The sequence below is a fragment of the Podarcis muralis genome, chromosome 5, assembly GCF_964188315.1.
Source record: "Podarcis muralis chromosome 5, rPodMur119.hap1.1, whole genome shotgun sequence".
NCBI classification, from domain to species: domain Eukaryota; kingdom Metazoa; phylum Chordata; class Lepidosauria; order Squamata; family Lacertidae; genus Podarcis; species Podarcis muralis.
This window is the reverse complement of record NC_135659.1, coordinates 73634136-73651214: the sequence shown is the minus strand read 5'-3', so window position 1 is coordinate 73651214 and position 17079 is coordinate 73634136. Positions and strand designations below refer to the sequence as shown.

Genomic DNA, 17079 nt, shown 5'->3' with positions numbered 1-17079 from the left:
TGTGGCTTGTATTTTAAGAGTTGGCTCGTGCCTTGAACTAGAATTGTTATTTATACATTATATGACAACATGCTTCTACTATATATTTGGGAAAGTTCTTTGTTTGTCCACAATGCATTTGGGCCTCTTAAAAACGGCTGAACTAAAATCTGCAGGAATGCTCCTGGGATCAAAGAACAGGTTTGCAGTGAACAAACTGGGGACAGTTGAAAAGAGTAGCATGGCCTGAATGTGAGTAAACCCATTTATACATACCGTACTTACAGAACAATCTTGCATGTGTCTACTCATAAGTACCGGTAAGTCCCCATCAAATTCAATGACACGGTGTATACAGGTTTGCAGCCTTTCATTATAGTGCAATGAGAGATGGATATTTTAATTGGGGGAGGGGGGCTAAGCGATTGCTTCCTACTTCCAGCTACAAAAGTGTTTGAACTGAAAACAGATGCCTTTCTTAAAATAGTTGTGGGGCGAACACAGCAATTTGTTTTCATTTTGGACGTGATGCACCCAGTGTTTTAGTATTGTTTTTACATTTTTAACTGTTTTTAATTAACTTTTGCCTTGAGACAGTATTTTACAAGGAGATGAATAAATTAACTGATGATGATAATGATGACATGTTTTACTGCTTGCTTCTGCCTCATCTACATGTAACTACTCATCCTTTTAAGTTTCCATCAAGTTTGGTTCAGCTTTTCCCCGTCAGGTTGTCACTACAAGGGAACAACTCGGTCAACAACCTTGGAGACTCTTATCCCAGAAGGCAAAGACAAATAAACAGGATCAAGGCTTTTCAAAGCATGAAAACAAAGAAAACCTAGAACTACATCCAAAAATCAGCCATAAAAGAAAAGAAAAGAAAGTGGAAAAATACATCTAAACAGAAGCACCTGAAGTTTTTCAAAAGGGAAAGACTCTGGCCCCTCACAGAGCTACAACTTCCATATTCCCAGGGAAAAGAAGAGTCATTGTTAAACTACTCTGGAAGTTTTAGCTCGGTGAAGGGACTGGGTGTCCCCTAACAACTCTCAGCACCCTTAAACTACATTTCCCAGGATTCTTAGAAGGAAGCCATGGCTGCTTTAAATAGTACAGGCGGGGCCTATGAAAACAGTGTACAGGATACAAGGAGGTCTTGTAAAATTTCAGGAGATTCTCCCTAGGAACTCCTCCGAAAAGGGCAGCAGCTTCAAACACTTTGTAAACAGATGTTCTTGTGACGACTGTTTGCCTTGCAGGCCCAGCCCACAGACTGTAAACTTTGCAAGGCCTGAAAGGGCAGAGAAGCCAGAAGAGCACTTGACCCTGAGGCATTTTCCTTAACACACTCTCTGCTGTGCTTCTTAATCCCATCCTGGAGGAGGTAGAGAAGGAAAACACGGCTACTTTTTTTTTTTACTTTCTCCATAGAAGCAACAACATCTTTGGCTCAATGCAGATGGCCGGCTGGCTGACAACATCCCCCCTCTACCCTTTCTTCCCAGAAAGTATTTAGCAAACCAGTCAGCTGAGAGAGCCAAAAGGGCATGTGGAAAATAAGCTGAAAGGAACACGTAACAGTCAGTCGCAGCTGCCTTGCCTGACCTCGCCATTCCAGCCCCCTGTGCCTCCTAGGCTATTTTAATCCTGTTTGCTTTCAAATGGTATGCCTGGGATTGGGAGAGGGGGGTGGGAAGGAAGGAGAGAAGAGGGCATCTGGAAAGAAGCCAAGCTCTCTGCTCTCCTCCTACTTGGCCCACCCCCTGGCATCTAAAGCAGCTGTCCCCCCCCCCCCAAGCTTAAAGCAGGCGGTTGGGAGGGAGAAAGCAAACTTCAGCCATTGCCCTTCGCCAGCCAGGACGTCAGCAGCTCTAGATAGGTGATGGCATATACATTGCAGCAGTCAAATACCTGGTAGTCAGAAAAGCCTCGTGATATTTTTGTTTTTGTTACACCCTTCTCGACTGGGGCGGGCGGTTGGGCAAAGGGCGGGTGAGTAAGCGGTTTGTGAGGACAACAAGCAGCTCAAGAGGTATTCAAGTCTCCGGCATGTGGGAGAGTCAGCTACAGTGTTATGAAAAACACAGCAGTGCAACACGTGATGGAGTCATTTCCATAGTGGCTTTTAAGGCGTCAAGCGCTCTTTGTAATTTCTCTCATTTCTCTTCATTATAATTATGTGCCTTTGCAACTTTGGTCCAGGGTTAAACCCTCCACATTTTCCTGACAGGGCTCCTGTACCTTTAAGAGCTGCAGCAAGCAGAAATTCAACAGGATAAAGCTTTCCTCAACAGGAACAGTGTGGTGCCTGCCTATTATAATCTGTTAAAAACACAAGAATCTGTTCAGGGGGAAAGGTTGCATCCCAGGACAAGTAGTGTCCCCACAGTCCCTACTTGCTTAAGGACTCTTCAATTTGTTGCTAAGTTAATATTTTAGCCCAGGCCAAGCCGCTGCACAGGTTCAAAGCAGGAGTGTGACCTCAAATGTGCTTGCACAACACTTAAGAGTTGCTCACTGACAAGGCAGCATTGTCACAGCATGACAACCCTTGAAAACCATTCCATGAGCTTTCTTAGAAATTACTGGACAAGGGTTCCAAGAATAATTCAAACTTTCCACAGCTCTCACCAACATACCACATAATAACCCCAGAATGCGGTAGATTTCAAGCATCAAGCAAGAGACATTCTCTATGGCTTCCTTTGCTAACCTATTTCGCCTTCCAGATGTTTCAGACTACAACTCCCATCAGCCCAACAAACGCGCAATGGCTAAGGCAAATGGGATTTGCACTCCAATACATCTGGAGATAAACAGGATATCGAAGGCTGATCTCTGATGTGGCCTGTTGGGTGGAATCTGAATTTGGGGCAAAATAATACATACACACAACAAAAGAGAACATTTTGGAAAAAACATGTGCTTCCAGAAGGGCATACAAAACCTTCAGGAATGCCAGTTCAGGAAGGCTTCAATGATAGAAGAAGGGAGCCTACACAAGACACATCTATCGGACCAAAACAGATGCGGCACAGAAGATCACATAACCATAAGAGTTAGAAGGTACCTCTAGAGGTCATCCAGTCCAACCCCTTGCTCAGGACAGGATCTGCAATGCAGAGTGCCATGTAGAAGAATCTGTGATCAGATTTCCCAATTAATTTAAAAAGAAATAGTAGAAGAAACCACATCTTTACAATGACATGCCTAATGTAATATTCATTCCAGCACCCCATTCTCCACTGCAAATATTTCGTCTGGGGGCTTGCCTTTAGCTATTCAAAATTCCTGTTTCCCTCACTAGGGAAAAGTATGCTGTGGCTTCCCCCCACCTTCCAAAAAAGCCTAGGGTTAAATAGCAGCTTTGGGGAGGGACAGTATGGCCAAGGACAGGTTTGTTATTTTTACAGCCTCCACCAGAGTTGCTGCTCTGCACAAAACTGAAAAACCACCCCAGCTGTTTTAAACAAAAAACAAAAACCCAAAACAAAATATTCAGGGGATCTGATCACAGATCTGCAATATCACATCTGTTTCAGTCTTTGGATAAACAGTACTCAGATAACAGAATACTAACGTACTTGCATTGCTGGGTGCTTTTTCTTTACTCAGTTTCTGGTTACATTGCACGAGGTGATTAGGAAACCTATCCAACCCGTCATCAGCTCCCTGGATGCCCTTAGTCAAGTCATTCCTCTCACCCTCAAATTCTCCACCAATAAAATAGGGGTGACAGAGAACTCACACACATAATGGATGTGGAGCTGAAAAAAATGGTAAAGTAGGCTTGTACAAGGTCAATTGCCTTGCTCTTTCTGATCAGAACTACCCCCAAGGGAATCAGACAGGGAAGTTTTTCTAAATTGAGGGAAATGGTTAACATAGTGAAGTACTGAGGTGGGAAAATAAAAAATGAGGTGCACAACAGAGCTTTATTATTGATCATCATCATCATATGGTCATCAACTGTTTTTAAATAGGATTCTCCAATAATATTGTTCTCTAAGTGGCTCAAACATGAATGAAAGTTAAAGACAAGTATGATAAAGGTAAAGGTACCCCTGACCATCAGGTCCAGTCGTGACCGACTCTGGGGTTGCGGCGCTCATCTCGCTTTATTGGCCGAGGGAGCCGGCGTTTGTCCGCAGACAGCTTCCAGTTCATGTGGCCAGCATGACTAGCCACTTCTGGTGAACCAGAGCAGCGCACGGAAACACCGTTTACCTTCCCGCCAGAGCAGTTCCTATTTATCTACTTGCACTTTGACGTGCTTTCGAACTGCTAGGTTGGCAGGAGCAGGGACCAAGCAAAGGGAGCTCACCCCGTCGCGGGGATTCGAACCGCCGACCTTCTGATCAGCAAGTCCTAGGCTCTGTGGTTTAACCCACAGCGCCACCCGCGTCCCTACAAGTATGATACAAGGGTCACTAAACACACAGCCTAAACATTACCAGCACAGATAGGAATAAAACCAGAGGACACCACCCATCCCCTGAAAAGTCTGGGAAACATGGTCTAGTTTCAGGGAACACATGTGGGTAGAGAGATGTTGCACCCTGGTTCTATGTTTGGGCTACCCACATACCTCTGGTTGGCCACTGTGAGAAGAGGACACTGGACTAGATGGACTATTGGCCTGATCCAGCGGGCTCTTTTTATGTTCTTCTGAAGATAAGAGGTCTTCACCTAGTGCCTGCACAACCTTAAAGAAGGCGCCAGGCGAGTGAGAAGGGCATTGGGGTGCCACCAATGAGCAGGCCATCTTGCTTGTAGTCACTTTCCTTACTGCACTGGGCACAGGGACTCAGGGCAGGGCTTACAAATAGGATCAAAGTTCAGGTATATATGCGTGTGATATTTCAGATATCCTGGTTGCAAGCCATTAACGGGCTTGAAATGTAAAACCAGCACTTCATGCTGGGTCCAGAGATGGACCAAAGGTCAGAGCAGTAGTTTATAAGATTGTGCACAATGTGAAACAAATAGATAGCTGCCCAGAGTGGCCAGGACAACCTAGTCCATTGGGTGTTGTACAATTACAGTTATTGTTATTACAGATATCCCCCTTAACGTCATTAGAATTCACCCAACAACACTGAAAAGTGGTAGGGATTCAGGACAGATAAAAGGGAGTACTTCTTCACACAATGCAAATTTAACTTACGGAATTCCCTGCCGTTTTGAATGTCTTTTAAGGATTAGATACGGTAAATTCATGGAGTATCCTCAGTGGCTGCTAATTATGACAGCGAATTGAAACCTCCATGTACAAAAAAGGTTGTATCTCTCTCTGGATGCTTGAGACAAAGGGGAAGACTGTTTTCTTCAAGCTAGCCACTGCAGAAAATAAGATTCTGGACTAGATATAACTTTGCTCTGATCCAGCTGGACTCTTCCCATGTTATTTTGTGGGTGTGCACTAAAAAGGCATTCTGGATCACCAAGAGAATAATGATTAACCACTGTTGCCATCAATAGTCTTTCCCAGCTCTCCCTCTCTCTCTATATAAAACAAAACAGTTTAAGGGAACGTACTATTTTAGGAGTTGAATGGATACATAACAATATAACAATGTTTCTTCTAAAAAGAATAAATCTACATTTGAAAACAGTCATTCTTTCTAGCTAACAACACTCTCCAAGCTGGCATCTGAAATAAGATATCTTGTTTATATGACAAAAGTGTTTTTAACTAAGGTGTAATCCTTTAAAATAAAAGAAAATAATGCAATAGTATTTCAGCAAACTTAACAGCAATGCTAGATACATATAAGCCTAACTGAATGCCAAAATAGGGAGGGGGTGGATGACTAGAAAATACTTGATAATCTGATAAGCATCTATTCACTTGCAGACATAGCCATTAAGGGGACACAAGGGCCTTGACAGCTGCTTTGAGTCAAAAATGAATAATGGAAAATGAACAGGGTCAATATTTATGATAGGAGAAAACTATTGATGAGTCACTGGCATTTTCTTGGAGGAAACACAAACCTGTCTGGTAAACATTCTTAAAGAGGATCATTCTGAAGCAGCAGGACCTGCTTATGGTGAAAAACTCCAAAAGCATTCAACTGATCTTCACTCAGCAAGCTGTCATTTTAATGCCCAGGCTGCCATAGATGAAGAGCAATGCTCTTGCACAACTGCAATTCATCACAATAGGGATATGCTGGAGAACTTCCCTGTGAACTCACTTCAGTGCTCTGAACTAGTTTTGTAATTTATGCATGTGTTCTTGTTTTACATAAAATATTTTGTTTTCCTACCACCCAGTGGCCAAATTGGAATGTACTGAAAGAGGCAGAGAAACAGAATGAAAATAGATGAATCACAGAGATTAGGGATGGGAATTTTGGAGAGAAATGAGATCTGTACATCACACTCATCCCCGATGACTACAGATCCTGCTCATCCCCCCAGGCTTCTGAATTGCTTTATCTTACACAATTGATAAGGACTAGAAACTTTCCTCATTTTTTTTAATGAACTATTATGCCCAAGAGAGGAATAAGTGTCCAGCACTGTACTTATTTATCCTCTCTGAAAGGCAGTGGCAGAATACAACAACTAACAACAAAGTCCAACTGTTGGAGAAGTATAAGCATCAACAACATACAGATCTAAATCTAATCCTTAATTAAGGATTAATGACTGTCAGTCTGAAGACAATGTAACAAGTGAGAAGGTAGTTATTTGAACACAGATTCTGGAATGTATTTTACATTTTCTGAAAGTACTTTTAGGGCAGCGGCCATGTGAAAAACAGGAGAGCTTAATATTTCTCAGGAGCCCTTTAGCTGCCCTTGACCAGAACAGGATGCTGGTTTCACATGGAAGACCAACGAAATATACATTGCGCCTATTTCAAACCATCGCTCACCAAAGGCAGATGCCCAGTTCTAACCATAGGGGGGGTCATAGACTTTTGTCCCTCCTTTCAGCTTCTACAGTAGGTTATTTATGTTTGTGTGTGTATTCTTAGATATTTTCAGCAAAAGGGGGAAATAATCTGGAGACCCTAGAAATCTACCGACACAGCAGATTACCCAAAGCCACACTCTCTGCTCCATTAATCAAAACAGAAGAATGACAAGTGGGAATATACTGTGGGCATAACAAGCGCTTCGAATCTCGGGGGCGGGACCCCGCTGAATGCCTTGGATCCCATTGGAGGCAGCAAATATTTCCACCCGAGTGGGAGTGAAATGGCTCTCTTCCAGCGGAGCTCCTCTTTCAACCGCACATTTGGCTCTTTTGAGGGCTGGGGGTTTCTCTGGCACAGGGACGTGGCTTTCCAGCTCCGCGTTCCAAGCCCCCATCATTGCAGAGGCTGGACCACATCAACGCCCCCCCCTTTCTTATTTGTAGGCATTACATCACCGCTAGGGTTCGGCTGGGCTGCTGCAGCTGCTAATTACCTCGGGCTTCCTTCCTGCCTCCTTGCCCTGCCTGGCTCAGCAGCAGGAAACTTGAACGATCAAGCAAAACAAAGAGAGTCACCTGGCTGCCTATAGCTCCCAGAGTCGCCCAAAGCGCATTTATCTCCAGGTCTGGGTTGAACATACACCAAGACAAGGAGGGATTTTTTTCCCCCCAAGGGGCGGAACCTGCAGCAATTTGGACACCGAGTTTCAAGTTGCTTTTAGAAGGGGGGGAGGCAGGTTTTAGAGGGGGGCAGGAGGAGCTGCCCCTGCTATTAGGAGGACTTGCTCAGTTCTTTCACTCACCCACCCCAAACCATGAAAAAGAGCCCCACAAAACGGGTGGGGAAAGTGGAAAGATGCCAGAAGCAAAGCAGTCTGTCCCAGTAAAGGGTGTTGAGTCACCCAGCACACCCCACCGAAGTTTCCTTAATGGGGGAGAGGCGGAATCTTTATGAAAATGCCTCGGGTTTGGATGACCGAAGGGCACATTTTGGCGGGGAGGTAATCACCTGCCCTTGGGTTTTTAGGCACTTCTCATTCGCACACCCCCAAACAGGTACGAGTTAAAAGTCTTGCCCTAGATTGAGAGACGCAGGTGAGCTGGAAGGAGCCGAAATCTAAATAATCTTGGGGAGGAGGCACCCCAAGGGGGTGTGAGCACGGCTCCCTCCAGCTCTTAGCCCACTGCGCCCTCTCCACCAGCATAAGGAACCCTGGAGGCGGAGAAAAGGGAAGCACCCTGGGTGGAAAAAACAAGAGCGAAGAAAACAAGGGCATTAAGCTCCTCCGCTTAATTCCGCGGCAGCGTTAATGCAGAGCAGCAAAAAGGGCTCCTTTGGCGGCCTGAGGCCCCCCAACATTTGCGCCCTCCAAACCTCCGCGCCCCCCTCGCTTGCTCCCCAAAACGTCAGGGTAGGAGGGACGGCGTCGATAAGCTCCCTCTCTCCCCACCAACCCCCCCCCCCCGTTGTCCCAACCTGCTGGGCCTGGGAGCCGAGCGTTTTACCGACGTAGAAACTTACAGAAGCTCCGCCGCTGCTTGAAAGGCCGGTCCGAAGGCATCTCGGCCGGGGATGGAAGGGGTGTGAGCCAAGAGCGCCGCGACTCAGCAGGGACAGCGGGATCTTGCCCGGGCTCCAAAGACCCCGCGGCTGGAGAGGGACGCGGCCGAGCTCCCCACAGCCGCCTCTGGCTGCCGGAGGACGCCGCCTCTTTAAGTCCTCGAAGGGCAGCAGGTGCCTCGCGGGCGGCAAGAGCCAGCCGACTGTCGCTGCTGCTGCTACTGCTTCGTCGTCGCTGCCGCCGGCTGGGCGATCCTCCTCGCTTCCCGGAGCTGGCAAAGCAGCGGTGACTTCACCAGCAGCCTCCTTAAAGGGGAGGTGCGCGGCCCCGCCCCTTCTGCAGTGCGGCCTCCTTGCCAGGGACACACCGCGGCCGGAGCCGGCAGCCCTCGGCGCTCTTTCCGCTCCAGACGCCCTGGCGAGGATGCTGGGCTTCGCGGGGAAGGGAACAATGCAGGCGCGGGGAAGGGCGAGGAGCATGCACAGAGTGCTGCTTCCTCGGGCTCGTGTTTTTAGCTGGCGCAGGCCTCGCTACGGAGGGAGCCTCGGGTCTCTCTTTTAAACTAAGGAGAGGCCCGTTCATCTAAGACTTAATTTCGGATTCCCCCTCCCCGCCAATCCTTCCTTTCAGGCTCTGATAAACCAGAGGAATAAATCGAAGCAGAAAGCCTCAAATCGCCTTCAGAGCAATCCAGAAGGCCTTTCCCCTTCTCCTGATGATATAGCCATAGTGATGCCATGAACCCAGTAAAATGCCGCTGAACATGTACAGAGTGCCCTCTTCCTACTGAATAGTCCAAGCAGAATAACCTAATTATGTAAACAGGAATTCTGGGTCAGAAGGAGCTTTGAGGTTGAGCAGGGTCTCATATGCTTATTTATATTTTTATGAGCAGGTACCCAAAGGTGGTGTTCTACCCTCCCCCTCCCCCCCATTTTATCCTCCCTACAACTCTCTGGTGTAGGTTAGACGGTCCAGAGGGATCATGACTACTTGGCCAAGGTCACTCAATGAGCTTCATGGCTAAGAAATCCTTGTGGAATTTACAGCAGCACCAGCTCCCATTGCAGGAACTCAAAAACCTATAGGCCTCCCCACCGCTCTAAATGCAACTAGTCTCCTGCTTCTCTCTCTCTCTTTTAATTATAAGGGCCAGTTCTACTGCAGCAGGGGTTGGGACCTTAAGTCCCTAGCACCAAATCTGTTTGGACCTCAGGAGTCTCCCCAGGCCACAACCTGCTTCACACCCTCTTTTGAGTGGTTTTACCTGGTTGAAATGCATCCTTGAACTCCGATAATGCCTGGATATAGAAAAGAGCCGAGTGCATGAAGAAACCAGCCTACTGTGCAATTGTAAAATTCACATGCATTGCACCCAGTGGCCACCACTGCCTCCTGTGGAAGTGAGTTCCGTGGTTTATGAGCTGTGTGAAGAAGTACTTTCTTTGATCTGTCCTGAATCTTCCAACATTAAGCTTCATAAGTTCTAGTATTATGTATTTAGCATTATGAGAAAGGGAGGAAACATTTCTTTCTATCTGCTTTTTCCAGGTCATGCGTAATTTTACAAACTTCTATCATGTCTTCTTTGCCTTTTCTCTAAACTAAAAAGCCCCAAATGCTGCAACCTTTCTGAGAGTCAGGGACGCGGGTGGCGCTGTGGGTAAAACCTCAGCGCCTAGGACTTGCCGATCGTCAGGTCGGCGGTTCGAATCCCCGTGGCGGGGTGCGCTCCCGTTGCTCGGTCCCAGCGCCTGCCAACCTAGCAGTTCGAAAGCACCCCCGGGTGCAAGTAGATAAATAGGGACCGCTTACTAGCGGGAAGGTAAACGGCGTTCCGTGTGCGGCTCTGGCTCGCCAGAGCAGCGATGTCACGCTGGCCACGTGACCCGGAAGTGTCTTCGGACAGCGCTGGCTCCCGGCCTCTAGAGTGAGATGAGCGCACAACCCCAGAGTCTGTCAAGACTGGCCCGTACGGGCAGGGGTACCTTTACCTTCTGAGAGTCACTCCATCCACTTACCATTTTGGTTGCCCTTTTCTGAACCTTCTCCAACTCTCCCAATATCCTTTCTGAGGTGAGGCAACCAGAACCGTACACAATTTTCCAAATTCAGTCACTCAAAATGCTCAGGAATACCGTGACAGTGTGGGTGATTTCAAGATACGCAAGACTTCCAATTTCTGTATTAAAAACTCAAGGCTACTGAAATCTTTAAAAATCAAAGGTCACAGTCCAGAATTCTTCTATTCTTTTAATCAGTTTCAGAAGAAACAGCATCTTCCAAATTTAAATAAGTGTCAAAATAAAAAGGATGCAAAAGAAAAACTAATTTATGATTAGAAAGGTTTCAGACAACAGTCCTGTACAATTACATTTTCTGGAAAAAAATCTTTGACACTTAAGTCAGCCTGATTTCCTTGCTTTTCTTCTTCATCTAGTTACATTTTAGTTATATGAAGATACTCCTTGAATTTACATTTAACAGTTAAAAACAGAATCTCTCTCAGATATTATTAATGTGGCACAAACAATTATTTACTAACAGCGTTTTGGACGTTAAATAAAAATACATTTAAGTATAAGGAACTGAAGGTCATTTTGACAGGATTTCACTCCGTTGGATTCTGAACGACAATCAGGAAATAGTCCTTATCTGCAAGGAAATAAAAGAGGGATTTTTAAAAAAAGTATTTTATTGTTAGTGCTAATTTAATCACATGCATTCTAGGCTCAGTTACAGATAGAACACTGTAGGAGTGGAAGTCTCACTTCTAGACCAAGCCCTTCACAACTGGCCAGGAGCACCTAGACCATCTTATATACAAAGCACAAGAAGAGGAAGTAGAAGAAGTTCAAGAGTTGTTCAGAAGACTTTGGAGTAAAATATAAATAGGACCAAGTTGCAAGATTGTGAAGGATATGTAAAACCCCCATCAGTGATAAAGTTCTTCAATGTTATTTGAATCTGGATGGGAAACCCATCTAAAACTCTTTCACCACTATTTGGAATCCACACTTTTCTGTATTTCCTATATAGGAGTACAAAATAAAGAGTGTATCCCATATAAAAGTTTAGATTTAGAGATAATGAAATTCCACTTTGGCATCCAAATGTTCCAAGAAGAGCTTTCCCTGTTTATTTTACCTGGCGCAACCATGATTTCGTTTTTCTTGGAGCGAATCCGCAAGAACGTGAGGTCATTCTGGGGATCAATATCTCGCACGGTCCCCCTTGCCTTCATTATTAAGTTGTGCATTAAGCCTGCATACTGCACTGTGGTGGGGTTATCCATGGTGCTTTTGATGGGAATGCCTGCAGGGTGCAAAATGATTCTGTGGTTATGTTAGGCTAAGACATGGTTTGATATGAGAAACTTAAGGGCCTAACCAGCCCTGTCTGCAGAAGGCCTGTACAAGGACTTCTGCTTGTGCCTACCAAGTGAAGAAAGCTTACTTCTTTGCCACCACTGCACCCGCAAGTAGCCGTATGGCAAAGCTTTTCTGAGTGGCAAATGGGCTTTTGTCATCTGGCCAAGACAGTATTGCTCTGACACCCTCCTTTGCAATTCACTTGGGGGGGGGATCACTTGTATTCAAACAAAATTGGATGCCACAGTTACCCCCAAGTCCAATGGAAGTGCCTAGAACACTGCATCTTCCATCTAAACTGAATCAGTTTAGATTATTGCAGCCTGAGGATGTGGTCAAGCTGCTTGAAGAAGTGCAGCTGATCACCTGCCCGCTTGATGCTTGCCCATACTGGTTTCTAGCCACAGGGAGTTGACTTGGATACAGGAAGCGATTGATGCTTCACTGGAGAAAGGGCAAGTACCATCTGCCTTGAAGAAGGTGGTGGTGTGGTGTGTCATCTTAAGAAGTCCTCCCCTTGGCCAATAAGTGTTAAACAACTATCACCCAGTGGCAGATATCCCCTTTTGGGACAAAACGCTCAAAAAGGTGGCAGTGGTCCAGCTTCAGGCATGCTTGGAGGAAGCTGATTACTTGAAACCATTCCAGTCAGGCTTCAGGCCTGATAATGGCACTGAAACGGCCTTGGTTGCCCCAGTTGCTGATGTTTGGTGGGAGAAAGAAGAGAGCAGTGTGACCCTGCTCATTCTCCTCCATCTCTCGGCCACTGTCGATACTGTTGATCACAGTATCCTTCTGGAGTTTCTCATGGAAGTAAGGGTTGGGGGAACCGTGCTTCAGAAATCTGACGACACACCTATTTACCTTGGCTTTTGACACCTGAGATGTATATTTTCAGGACCCACCTTATTTTTTGTGAATATAAGTTGTTTTTAATGTTGTGTTTTCATTGTTGTAAACCTGCTCTGGGATCTTACAGTAAAGGGCAGGTAATTATGGCGAAGTTCTCCACCACTGTTAATAGGGCCTTGCGGATCACAAGTAACATTTTAGGAACAGGCACACAGGCAGACATTCAGCAGCATTACACCATCCCAATTCGTAGAGGAAGACGCAAAATTAATTGGCCACAAGCAGTGCTAAATTCATTATCAAAGGTACAGCACATCTTTAAAGATATGTACTATGCCTTTTGATTTCGCTGGGACTTATTCCCATATAAACATGCATAGGATTGTAGCCTTAGCATCACAGCAGACATTTCTAACGTGCAAGTGGGTTTCTCTAACTCAAGTGTGTTATGTAGCCCATGGAAAACTCTGTTTGGCTCCTGGAATTCTCCCTAGACTGTACAACCCTTTTCCAAGCCACACCCCTCACTGGCTCCATTCTACAGCTTGAATATTTCTGCCTGGTGAGAATGTATCCCTGAGTTCTGATGCATCTTCTTTGCCTGGATGAAGGCTAAAGAAACCAGTAGACTGTGCAAAGGTAAAATCTACATTCATTGCTCCACCCACTTTTCCCTCTGGCCCCCATTCATCACAGCATGTGGCGGTTCACACATACCTAATAAAACAAAAACAAACTAATAACCCCCTCCCACACAAGAATATTTATTATTAAATTTATTGCACAATCAGGATAAATTTAGTATGCCAATAGAGCATCAGGGCCTAAAAGAGTGGCTTTCGCCAACAGCAACCATAATTGCACAATACCTTCTGAATTAACAATGATGATTCCTTGGACCCCCTTTTGACTCTGAATTCGCTTAAGGGTTTCTTCTACCTCAGCCTGGAAGAAAAAGAAAATATGAAAGCGTATTTTGAAAGATGCAACCCCCCCCCCAATAAAGCTGTGTAATAAGACATCTTGAAAGACTGGAGGGGTAAGAGGATTCGGAGAGATACTTCTCGTGCTCCAAGCACAGACGCACAGCTCTCTCCAGCACCACCATATCATCAAAGTCTGCTTAAGCTTTTCTTAAGGCCACAATTTTCCTCCCATCATCTGGCAATAAGTCCTGGGAAGCCAGAAACTGGTTCCGCTTATCCGTTTCAGTGGCTTTGCTTATCAGGCTCAGACGTTACACAAGGCAGTGCGATGATAGGGGTGAAATCCTGGCGCATCTTGCACAGAAGTCTCCCCCTCTCATGTTACAACAAAAGCCTCTTCACACATCACTTCCTATATGGAAATCAGCTTTATGCTGGAAAATATCTTGCAGAATGCAACCTGGGAAGCACAGTGCAAATGTTTAAATGCTGCTATGGCAAGCCAAGACGTGTCATTTAAAAGGTTTCATGGTTCAGCAGCAATGGCATGTAGACGATTCTAAGAGGTAGGTTAGGGTCAGAAACGGACTGGCTCAAGGTCACCCATTGAACTTCATAACTAAGTGGGGAACTGAACTCTGGTTTCCCAGGCCCTGGTCATACAAACACACATCCCCACATATATATTTAAGTGCTTTGTTTTGTTTAGGCATGTCTACCCAGATAAGGATTTTTATTACACATAAAAATGTTGAATTTGCCCAAATTTTAATGTTTTCTGTCTTCTTGATTTTAAAGTTTGATTTTGCTTTTTTTAAAAATATGCATGCTTTATTGTTTTGTCTAAATTATTTAGAGAGTTATATTAATCATTTTAAACACACACACCATATATATATATATACATGCACACGCACACACACACCTGCAACTCAGGATAATGCAATGCATCTGATAATGTGGACTTATACTATAATAAATTAGTTAGGTTTTTCAGGTGCCACGATACACTTTTGTTATTTTGACAAAACTGTGTCAAAGGTAGCCACCAGAGGTTTCTGCCTGCAGATCATTTTGCCTAGACAAGGCCAGACCTGTTATTAGGGAGACTACTTCATCTCTGCAGCCAGGAGGGCCATGACCACAACCACATGGAGAGGCACCAGTGATTAAGGAAACAAGTAAAGTGGCCTGAAGCAATCAAAATCCACAGCAGAAAATCCAAACTAGACAAGTCCTGACCATGATCAAGTAAAAAATGTTTAGTTCCACAGTATATGCAATCTGAATATGTGGTAACAGGCCCTTTGCCCCATGCTCAACCATAAAATGAGGTTATATATTTTTCAAACTTCTGCAAACCTGGCAGGGAAGGGGGGAGAGGGTTCCCTGCGGAGGCTGATGCTTCCCCTCTTCTTGGTCAGTTTTGGCTACAATGCTAGCAGCATTCAGCTCATGAGTTTGCTATTATAGTGGAAGTGATAGGGGAACACAAGGTTCAATATCATACTTCAAATGTATGGTGTGCCCACACTTGAAATACCGTATTTACTCGAATCTAATGCTCACCTTTTTTGGCCAAATTATGTTGCGGAAATTAAGGTGTGCATTAGATTTGATGGCATATTTACATTTGCCAGCATTTTTTTTGTTTTTGTTTCAAAGTTCTGAACATTGAGGTGTGCATTAGATTTGATGGCGCATTAGACTCGAGTAAATATGGTACATGAGGCCACCATCATGCTGGAACTGTAGAGGTTTGACCAGTGGCTGCCTGCATGGCTGACTGCTTGTGAAGGACACGTTGACAGTCTTGGGTTCCATGATGGAGAAAAGGTGGACTATAAATGCAAATATATATGCACCATGGAACACCCATGCATTGTCTTCTATATATATGGCCAACAGGCAATAGTAATGCAATACTGTGTATTTCTGTATTCGGTGTGCTTATTCTATATGATTTATGCTGTATTTATGATGCTCTATTATGTTATGTCACATTATTGTAGTTTGTAAGCCGCTTTGGGATTCATCTGAATGAAAAGTGGCACAGAAATATAATAAATCAATCAGTCAATTCAAGAGCATATGACAAGCTCTACTGGATCAGGAACCAATGACCTATCTAGTTCAGTATCCTATTCTCACAGTGGTCAATGAGATGTCTCAGTAGGAAGCCTGCAAATAAACCTGAGCACTCAGCACTCTCCACACTTGTAATTCCCAGGAACTGGCATTCAGAGGCACATTGCCTCTGACAGTACAGGAAGAACATACCTGCTGCTGCTAGTGGGCCATTGATGGGGTCTTTTAAGTTTAGTTGTACTGTACACAGGACTTAGGAAGCAACCCACATGCATCATCTTACAAATAGTTTTGGGTGCCAACAACATGCCTTGGAGAGACCTTTTGACGGAAAGGAGAGCTAAAGAGATTTTAATAAAATAATATATACATGCAGCAGTCCCGAATCTAGACATTTTGCAGAATTCTATACAAAGTACACTGAAGGGCCAAATGTTGTGCAGGGGCAAAAGTCGTGGGTTTGGACACTAGGAGCCACAAACGCAGACCCCACTCTGCCAACAAATACAATGCAACAGAAAGCCACTCTGTCAGCGGACCCTGCCCCATTGTGGGAAATGAGCTCCTGGGAGTACAAAATGTATCAAGCGGGAATGCATGCAGGTGAGAGCGTTGCGCATCATGAGCAGTGCGCCTGTTCTTATATGGGACCAGAAAGATGGTCACATCACGGAGACGGGGATGATGCTGTAAACAATGCAAGAGGCCCCGAAACCCGCGTGCCAAGAGGACGGCCGTGGAAATGCACGCGACCAGAGAGAAGCTGAACAGCAAAAGAAAAGAGCTGGTGAATGCAATGGGCCCCTCAGCCACATCCTTTGATCCCGGACCCCGGGGCGCGCAGGAGCTGGCCGGGTGTGGCACATCACTAGGCGGCAGCGGAGTCTGCTCTGGACTTTTCCAAAGAACTGCCCAGGAAGTCTCCACTGGTCACCCGAAACCCACCCAGGAAGTCTCCTCTTTTCTGCGACGGGGAGAATTCGGCAGCAGCAGACCGCCCACCCCCCTTCACTCACCATCTTGCAGAGAGGGAGGGAGATCAATGCCTTCCCTGGGAGGTACCCACAAGCTGGCACCCGAGCCCCGTCACAGTGAGCGCGCGCGCCTGCGCCCCAGTCTCACCCCGCAGGGCGAGCCGCGTCCTTAGCCAATCGTTAGAGAGGGAAGGCGGGTTCATAAGTTTAGGGACCGGGTGTCATTTCCTACACCGCCCTCTTGTAGGAAAACATTCTGTGGGGGTGGGGGAAAGTGGGGGTGGCGGCTATGAATCGTTGCTTTGGAAGGCTCTCCATAAACACAGAATGGGTGTTTGCAACTTCGCGTATGAAGGAGGAAAATGCGTAATGCTGGACGACCCAGTAGCTC

The 17079-nt window shown here is 45.6% G+C and overlaps 2 protein-coding genes across 2 annotated transcripts in view; both read right to left on the bottom strand.

Annotated features, from left to right (window-relative positions):
- MAP1LC3A (microtubule associated protein 1 light chain 3 alpha) overlaps positions 1-8971 on the bottom strand; it is a 39556-nt gene extending 30585 nt beyond the window's left edge. The window contains 2 exon segments of the mRNA XM_028734898.2: positions 8438-8561; positions 8564-8971. Coding sequence (XP_028590731.2) covers positions 8438-8561; positions 8564-8956 — 517 coding nt within the window. The 5' untranslated portion in view covers positions 8957-8971.
- A 1746-nt stretch (positions 8972-10717) lies between these two features.
- On the bottom strand, positions 10718-16874 carry DYNLRB1 (dynein light chain roadblock-type 1). The gene is made up of 4 exons (XM_028734897.2): positions 16731-16874; positions 13570-13645; positions 11625-11792; positions 10718-11132 (listed from the first exon to the last, which is right to left on the bottom strand). Exons 1-4 carry the CDS (start codon positions 16731-16733, stop codon positions 11089-11091), a joined length of 291 nt encoding a protein of 96 aa, XP_028590730.2. The 5' UTR covers positions 16734-16874; the 3' UTR covers positions 10718-11088.
- Between the last annotated feature and the right edge of the window lie 205 nt (positions 16875-17079).

What these genes read in the sequence shown, in the direction of transcription:
- DYNLRB1 (XM_028734897.2), bottom strand. An exon ending in CATCATTGTTAATTCAGAAG is followed by an intron (nt 11,793 to 13,569) that starts GTATTGTGCAAT and finishes TGCACCCTGCAG; the next exon opens with GCATTCCCATCAAAAGCACC. An exon ending in CGAAATCATGGTTGCGCCAG is followed by an intron (nt 11,133 to 11,624) that starts GTAAAATAAACA and finishes ATTTCCTTGCAG; the next exon opens with ATAAGGACTATTTCCTGATT.